An 8,620-nucleotide genomic window follows, 5' to 3' on the forward strand; every position below is an offset into this window, starting at 1 on the left:
AACTCTTCCCCTGAGGATTCTCTGATGATGCAGGAGGCAGGGAGCGTGACCGGCACATGTGGGTGCTCAGGAAGGAGCGCTCAGGTATGGAGCAGTCTGTCCAAAGTCACAGGGCACCAGCATCCAGGGGTCCTGGCTGCCAGGCCAGGACTTGGGATTTAGAATCTGGTTCTGTCATTTTCCAGCCCTTTTTTAGAGTAGACTGGGAATGAGTCTTCATCCCATCCACAAATATCAAACACAGAAGATAGCCAGTGCAGGACATGTGTGTAGATAGACTTCTCATAGATTTATTTCTGTGTCATGTTATATATAGATATATGCATATATACCTTTTTAAATACAATCTATATGCCCTCCCTTCCCCACCAAAGTCACAACAGGGGACATAAAGCCTTGCAGGACTGCCACCAGGCTTCCCAAGACAGTCAGGGCCCACAGAGCCATCTCTCAACATCCTAATAACAGCCGCCCTCCTTGGGCTCTGGGGTTACTGAAGGTGCAGCACTCCCAGGATCCAAGAGGAGGAAAGAGGAGAGGAGACAACCGTAGTGTGAGAGAATTCTAGGATGAAAGTGTCCAGTCATTCAGAATGGCAAGCTGGCTCCCAAACTCTCAGGGTGGGCATAAAGGTAAGGGCCCATGGCTCTTGAGATGCCACCCATAGGTGGGGGTAGGGAGTGATGGGGGGGGGGACAGGCATGCAGCAACAGGGCAGGAGAAGGAACACCTGTGGGTTATGCTGGAGACAGAGCAAGCCCCATCAGAGCTAGCTCCTTATCTGGCGACAGATGTAAGGAACAGGACAGATGTCGAGCTCTTAAAGAAACAGAGCACGATGGGGAAGGGGGCAATGCAACACATTAGAAAGTCACATAAAACAAGAGTACCAGTAAAAATGTGACCTGTACTTGCCTCCTCCCCAGAGGAGGTGTGATCTATGCTTGAGGGTGGGGGGTGGGTGAAAGGTCATGAACGGAGGATTATCAGCTGGCCAGGGGCACAGGAAAGCTCTCTGAGAACTCCTAAGGGCAGGCAGGCAGCTGGGACCCACAGTCCCAAGGAAGAAATGACAGTCCCTTCAGTTCGACTTGGACCAAATCTTGGCACTCCCTCGGAGCCTGGCAAGGGGAAGAGAAAGAGAATGGGTGCAGGGACTCCCTACCCCCGAAGCCTCCCCCAACTCCCTATCCCCATGCAAAGGATGAAAGGAGAGGATGCAAGAGCAGCCGGGTCCCTGAGCTGAGAGTGGAGTGCCCCGGAGCAAGAGCTCCGCCGCTCGGCTCACCCTTTGCCCTTTGAGGCCTTCTTGCTGGGCTGGCGCTGGTTGGTGCCTGCAGCTGGTTCTCTCAGCTCAGTCAGGTGTTGCTCAGGGTCCTGAGATGTGGCTGCAGCCGCTGCTGCCGTGGTAACTTTAATGGTTTTCTTAAGGTTGGCAACCTACCAGGATGAAAGCCATAGGGGGGAGCAAAGAAGTTTCCAGAACATGACAGACTCTGCCCATCTAACCTGTCTGCTACAGTCATGGTCCAAACCCCTCTGCACAGGACAAGTGGCCCAGGCTGGGGCAGTGTGGGTGAGCCCTGCTCACCTCACTCTCAATCTGCTGCTTCAGGCCCAGCTGCTGCTCCTTGTGCTGGTTGGCCCGGCTCACCTGCTCCTCAATGCCTGACAGCACAACCTCACAGCCCACACACCTGCAGGGCGGGGCGATGAGACGCGTCAGCACAGAGGGCTGCGAGCGCACTCACGACAAACAGACTCCAAAAGACCCGTAGCTCCCAGCATCTAACCCCTGTCCGAGTTGGGCCTTGGCAACCACCTACAGCAGTCCCCACAGTGAGACAGACCCTCACGTGGGACAGGGGAGGGGCGGGGAAGTGCCGCAAGTGCTGGGCAAGTCGGAGGAGAAGCGGAAAACCAAAGGGGTGGGGGATGAATGAGGACGGACAGTGAGGCTAGACAGGAGCAGACAGAGGCCTGTGGCTAACGGCAGTCACAAACCAATGAGTTGAATCCAGCCTAGACAGGTGACCGACCTGGGTAGCATCCCCGCTCCCAAGGACACTGCCTCCTGCCTCCTGCCTCCGATGCCTTTGGAGGAATGGCTCACTTTGCTTCAGCCTCCTGGGTCGCAGCCCAGCCCAGCCCCTGCTCTCTCCTGCCCTGAAGTACCTCTCCCTTTCTTGGGGTGAGGAGGGGAGGGACAGTGCCGCCCTCGGCTCTCACCACTCCTGCAGGGTTCGGGCAATGGCGCTGAGGTCCTGGCGCTGGATGTCTCGCCCGATGCTGTAGTCCACCTCCAGCCGCTGATTGCGCTGGTCCAGGGAGCCGCGGAGCACATCTGCGTACACGGCCTCGATCACCAGGTCCTCCAGCTGCCGCACATTCCGCAGGGCCAGCGCCTCCAGCAACACTGCGTATGGGATGCACTGGGCCGGGAGGCCAGATTTGTGAGGAGCCGCAGCAGGAAGGGGTTTCCAAAAATTATCTGCCCTCCGCTCTGTTCCTACACCACTTCCTCTAGGGCATGGTAAGTTAATGTATTCCCACCTCAAGAAAACAGCATGAGAAGGCCAATCTTAAATAAAACACAAGACTTAAGCTCCCTTACCACCCTATTTCTCCAGACCAGAGGGAGCAAGCAAGTCACACCTGCCTGGGGTCATTCCTCTGGCCACAGCTCAGGAGCTCAGGCAGCCCTAGGTCAAGATCACCCTGGCACAGTGGGAATATGCGGCAGGGGAGAGGTCTGACTTCTGCACAGGCATTGCACAATGGAGAGCTCGGTTTAAATCAAGTCAGGACAGTAACAAGACAGTCAAATAACAACTGGGAAACCTCAGCTTGGGGGTGTGGCAGGAAAACGAGGCCAGCAGGAATACAGAGATCCTTCTGCGTTATATGCGTGCCTTACTCCACCAAACAGAAGCCTGGCACCTTGTCAGAAGAGAGCCTGTTCCAGCTGAGGCCAGGGGAACGGAAGTAATTGTACAACACATGCATGGCACCCTAGTTGCTACTTCCAGCAACATACACAAGATGTTTACTTAGAACTTAAGGTGACTGAAAACCTACAAAAAGAAAACTAAGAGAAGGCTCAGCCTAAACGGCTCGGTGATGGACTCCAGACAGACCCTGAGGGGGGCAGGATGAGGCAAGTCTGGTCCTGAGACATCCTAGCGTCACCTCCCGGACACAGAGAAAGATGCCTAGGCCTGGGAGACTGCCACTCACCTTGACTTTGGCAGCCAGTGTGACCACGGAGAGGTGTCGAAGCTTATTCTTCTGAGCCTCTGTGAGTGGGGGGAGGTTCCGGGCTTCAGCTGGGGAAGAGGACAAAGTGGAGGAAATCGATTTAGTTTTGTGGGAAGCCTACACTTCCTTCACCCTTGTTTTTTGTTTTGTTTTGTTCTGAGTTTTTCAATCCAATTCAGGTCTTGACCCTGAAACTGTGCATCCAGGGTACCTACGTAGGGTATCCCAAGAATTTTCTCTTCAAGTTCCTCCAAAAATCACCCTTCTTCCATTCCCATTACTGCACGGCTCCAGCCCCCCTGGTTACCTAAGTAGTCGGCATACGTCCCATAAGCAAACACGGTGAGCAGCCGGAACGTGGAAGCAAAGTCACTTTCGGCGAGCTGCAGGGTGAGGCAAGAGACGTGGTGATGGCAAGGGCTTCCCCTGCCACCCTCCCTCTGTTTCCAGCCCCACTTCCTGGCCCCATCTTTCATGGAAAATGTCACCCCTCCCAGCTCACCAAGAGGGGCTCTCTGATCACTCTCCCCACAGGTAGGGCTCATTTCCACCTTTGCTTGGACTACTTCCCCAATGCATACACACCCTCCAGTAAACTCAAGGTTGAAAACATTCAGTGTTCCAAATGTAAGACACATCCTCCAGGAGCGGCCAGCTGTACTGTCTGGCCCTGGGCATGTCTGCTCTTCCTGAATCTGAACACCCTCTGCAGTCCAGTCTCCGACCCCTCTGTTCACCAGTCTGGCCTCCCGTGTTGACAGCTGCATACCCGCAGGCATCTGAGCTGTGGTCTCTGCCGCAGCCCCGCATCGGTGGGAGGTGGTCTTCCATCACCCAGTCCAGCCCACCCATGCCTCCTCGTCTATCTGATCACTCATTTGGGCATTTAACCCATCAATCCCTGCAGAAGGGTCTGAAATTAGAATATCTTTCAATAGGATTCCAGACCAAGTCTCTGGTATCCCACCAAGAGAAAACAGACCTCTGCGTGTGGTCAGCCCTCGCAGTACATACTTGCTGAACCAATGATTTATACGGCACTATCCATCATCCCATCTCTTCCACTGGTTCCTAAGACTCCTGTTTGGTACTGAACACCACAGCAGAGGGCCACACGGGCACTCAGTGCTTCTCTGTGTTCCCCTTATTAGCGGATACTTTTTGGATCCACTGCAGATGAAAGCAGGGGGAAAAAAGCCCCAATTTTTTCCATATCACAGTGACCTCAAAAAGCCATATCCACTGACTCAATCCCAAGCCCGCACAAACTGGCTAACAGTTTACCTACACATCTCTGTCACAGCGTCTCAGGGCATGGGCGGGGATCACACATCGTGATGACTCATCCGCCCTGGACTTTCAACCTTGCAACTTCTCTGTGAAAGTCTGCTGTGTTCCAGCAGTCTGCCATGTGTCTCTGGGGGGGAAAGACACCTCCTCTCTTTCCTTTCTCAGGTGGATTAACACAGGCTGCCCAGGGAGAGCACCGTCTGCTAATTTAACCTGTTCATTTCATCTGTATCAGGCCTAACACCTTCCCATGATCTTACTGGAATTCTACAGTGGCCGTTGAGAAATATCATCTCCATCTTTAAAAGAGGAAACCGAGGCCCTCAACGAGACGCCCCGATTGTCAGGAGGTATTACACTGGGGGGGACAGACTGGAACCCAAGCTTCCTATTTGCAATGACATGCTCTTTTGCTTACAAATGCAAATACTGCATTCTCTCTGTTACAAGGACAGACAAACTAAGACGTTCACTTGCTTATTTACTTTTGCAACGCGCCAGTTAATCATCACTGTGTTCTTGTTCAACAGAATGGTTTCGTGGGGTTGCGAAATGAGTCCATTCTCAAAGCCAGACTTCTGCCCCATGCTTCCCTGAGGGGCTACCCAGGCCAGCAACCCACCTCTCTAACATTAGGCATATCCAGCAGTTCCCCAAATACGTAGACACCAGGGGCCTCCAACACCTGGTGGATGAGTGTGGCCAGCGCTGCCCCCTTAGCCGACTTGGCCAGCAGCAAAAACTGCTCCTGGTTCTGCCCTGTCACCTTCACCTCCGCACTCATGGCTGTACTGAGCTGGGGGACCTGGGCTCAGGATGACTGGAGCTGCAAGGAAAGAGGACGTGAAACTGCAGGTCCCTGAGCACTGGCGGGATGGCAAAGGCGAGGGCAAAGGGGCCGGACCGTAGAAGCAACAAGCCATTTCTGCAGGGAGGAATCAGAGCAGGAGCAATGGAGAACGTGGCCCCTAAAGGCAGCCGCCCCACAGGGCTGCCACGCCCACCCTCTCCCCCTGCCCCGGGACTAACTCCCAAGGCACAGGATGCAGCGCGGCGACGGCTGGGGTCACAGGTCATGCACCCCAACGACAACGCACCCCTCGGTTCTCCACTCGCTCCCACACGTGCCCCCGACCACGTGACCTCACCCCCACGCTCCTTACACGTGGCTCCACCTCCTCCCTTAAAGAGGCCGCCCAGGGACCATGGGCTCCCGCCGACGGTCCCGTCGTACCCTGGGCCAGTCTCTGCGGGCCGCTACCTGGAAGCTTCGTCTTCCAGCGCACCGGGCGGGGCCGTCGTTCCGTCACCTCCGGCAGCTGTTCCAAGCCTTTCCTGCCACCTCCCTGCAGGGCCGCTCTGGCCACTGAACTCGATGGCCGGCTTCCGGCCGTACTTCCGCCCCGGGGCGCAGGTGGCGGAGGCCCCGCCCCGCCGGCCGCCGAGAGCCCGGCGCGCTGCTCTTTGGATTGGTTGCCGGGGGAAGGATGGCGGGAGCCTTTTTTTCTGCTGTTTCAATAAAACTTTATGAGTGGAAGAGTGCTAGGGACTGAATCCCGAGGGGACCCCTGGTCCCAGGCTGTGGTTGGCGGTCTGGGCATCCGGGCCGCGCCGCGTGGCCGGGGCGAGAGGAAGACGGTGATGGCAGGAGACGGGGAGGTGGAGGAGGAAACAGTAGGCAAGCGTAGAGGCTCCGCCGAGAGCACGTGGGGAGGCCAACCGCCCACCTGTTGGAGGAGCAGGAGAGACAGCAGGCTCCTTTGTGACTTGTGCGTGCGGACAGCTGTTCTGCACCCCGTTCGACTCCTGGACGCCCCTACCGTGATGACGTCATGTACTCAGTGAGGTTTCTGGCTCACTGACTTAATTCAAGAGGCGAGAGGGAGAAAACCCTCGGTGGAAGAGAGCCGTATGTCATCTTTCTTATTCTTACATAAGTAAGTTGAGGCTCGTAAAAATCAGATTTACTTGGAATTTAAGTCTTTTTGAATTCAAAATCATCTTTCCACGTCACCTCTGACACTTTAAAAAATTTAGAGGCTGCTTGTTATGTTCAGCACTGAACTATGAGCTTTACCTAATTCATTCGATTCTCACAGCAATCTAGTAGTTATCTCCACTTTGCAGATAGAAAAACTGAGTTTGGCCCGCGCCGTGGCTTAACAGGCTAATCCTCCGCCTTGCGGCGCCAGCACACCGGGTTCTAGTCCCAGTTGGGGCGCTGGAGTCTATCCCGGTTGCCCCTCTTCCAGGCCAGCTCTCTGCTATGGCCCGGGAAGGCAGTGGAGGATGGCCCAAGTGCTTGGGCCCTGCACCTGCATGGGAGACCAGGAGAAGCACCTGGCTCCTGGCTTCGGATCAGCGAGATGCGCCGTCCGCAGCGGCCATTGGAGGGTGAACCAACGGCAAAAAGGAAGACCTTTCTCTCTGTCTCTCTCTCTCTCACTATCCACTCTGCCTGTTAAAAAAAAAAAAAAAAAAAAAAAAAAGAAAAAAAAAAAAAAACTGAGTTAAGTAACCTGCAAGTAGGGGAAAGATGAGAAAGTGCAAAACCAGAAAAGATGGGAAGACAATATCCTAGGACTGGTGGGCCGCTAGGGCTGAAGGGCTTTAAATACTAGAGCTTATGGGGCCGCTGCTGTGGTGTGGTGGGTAAAGCTGCTGCCTGCAGTTCCAGCATCCCATATGGGCGTCAGTTCCAGCGCCGGCTGCTCCACTTCCGGTCCAGCTCTGCTATGGGCTGGGAAAGCAGTAGACAATGGCCCAAGTCCAACCACCCACGTGAGAGACCCAGAAGAGGCTCCTGGCTCCGATGGCTGAGATTGGCCCTGCTCAGGCCATTGTGGTTATTGGGGGAGTGAACCAGAGGATGGAAGACTTTTCCCTCTCTCTCTGCCTTTCTGTAACTCTGCCTTTCAAATACATAAATAAACCTTTTTTTAAAAATAAAGAGCTTATGGTCCTTATCCCTTGGCTTGTGGTGGAAAAATGAGAAGCATAACACAGAAGGGAGAGAGAGCAGGAAGGAGGGGGAGGGGAGGAGAAGTGAGTGGAAGAGAGAAAACGGAAGTGAGAAGGAGTCAAAGGCATAACGGCATAACAAAATACTAAAAATTTGAAATAGCTAAAAAGTTAATAAGTCCTAGCTCATCTTTTTTTTTTTTTAAAGATTTATTTATTTATTTGAAAGTCAGAGTTACAAAGAGAAGGAGAAGCAGAGAGAAAGAGAGAAGTCTTCCATCTGCCTGTTCACTCCTCAATTGGCCGCAGTGGCTGGAGCTGCGCCTATCCAAAGCCAAAAGCCAGGAGCTTGTTCCAGGTCTCCTACACGGGTGCAGGGGTCCAAGGACTTGGGCCATCTTCTGCTGCTTTCCCAGGCCATAGTAGAGAGCTGGATCAGAAGTGGAGCAGCTGGGACTAGAACCGGCACCCATATGGGATGCCAGCAATAGAGGCGGTGGCTTTACCTGCTTTGCCACAGCGCTGGCCCCCAAGCTTATCATTTTAAAAGATGGTAGGAGGCCGGCGCCGTGGCTCACTAGGCTAATCCTCCACCTTGCGGCGCCGGCACACCGGGTTCTAGTCCCGGTCGGGGCACCGGATTCTGTCCCAGTTGCCCCTCTTCCAGGCCAGCTCTCTGCTGTGGCCAGGGAGTGCAGTGAAGGATGGCCCAAGTCCTTGGGCCCTGCACCCCATGGGAGACCAGGAGAAGCACCTGGCTCCTGCCATCGGATCAGCGCGGTGCGCTGGCCGCAGCGCGCCAGCCGCGGCGGCCATTGGAGGGTGAACCAACGGCAAAGGAAGACCTTTCTCTCTGTCTCTCTCTCACTGTTCACTCTGCCTGTTAAAAAAAAAAAAAAAAAAAAAAAAAGAGGGTAGGAAAAAGAAAAATCTAAGCAGGCACACACTGGTACAGCAAGTTAAGCAACTTCTTGGGACTTCCTATCCCATATCAGAGCACTGGCTGGAGTCCCTGCTGCTCTCTCACTTCCCACTCAGCTCCCTGCTAATGTGCCCGGGAAGCAGCTAATGACAGCTCAGTACTTGAGCTCCTTCCACCCACATGGAGACC

General features: G+C 54.4%; 1 protein-coding gene across 5 annotated transcripts; it reads right to left on the reverse strand.

The window, feature by feature from the left end:
- Positions 1-268: 268 nt before the first annotated feature.
- Positions 269-5,925, reverse strand: COPS7A (COP9 signalosome subunit 7A). 5 transcript variants are annotated; one of them, XM_062194708.1, is made up of 8 exons: positions 5,810-5,925; positions 5,171-5,374; positions 3,566-3,641; positions 3,238-3,326; positions 2,230-2,432; positions 1,592-1,697; positions 1,289-1,440; positions 269-1,121 (listed from the first exon to the last, which is right to left on the reverse strand). In XM_062194708.1, the coding sequence occupies exons 2-8, from the start codon at positions 5,330-5,332 to the stop codon at positions 1,082-1,084; spliced, it is 828 nt and encodes a 275-aa protein (XP_062050692.1). In that variant the 5' UTR covers positions 5,333-5,374; positions 5,810-5,925; the 3' UTR covers positions 269-1,081. The 5 variants fall into 5 exon arrangements, with proteins under 5 accessions (XP_062050692.1, XP_062050693.1, XP_062050691.1 ...); XM_062194709.1 differs by having other exon boundaries at positions 5,783-5,925; XM_062194707.1 differs by having other exon boundaries at positions 5,712-5,925.
- Positions 5,926-8,620: the final 2,695 nt, after the last annotated feature.

Source organism: Lepus europaeus, chromosome 6 (assembly GCF_033115175.1).
Source record: "Lepus europaeus isolate LE1 chromosome 6, mLepTim1.pri, whole genome shotgun sequence".
Taxonomy (NCBI): domain Eukaryota; kingdom Metazoa; phylum Chordata; class Mammalia; order Lagomorpha; family Leporidae; genus Lepus; species Lepus europaeus.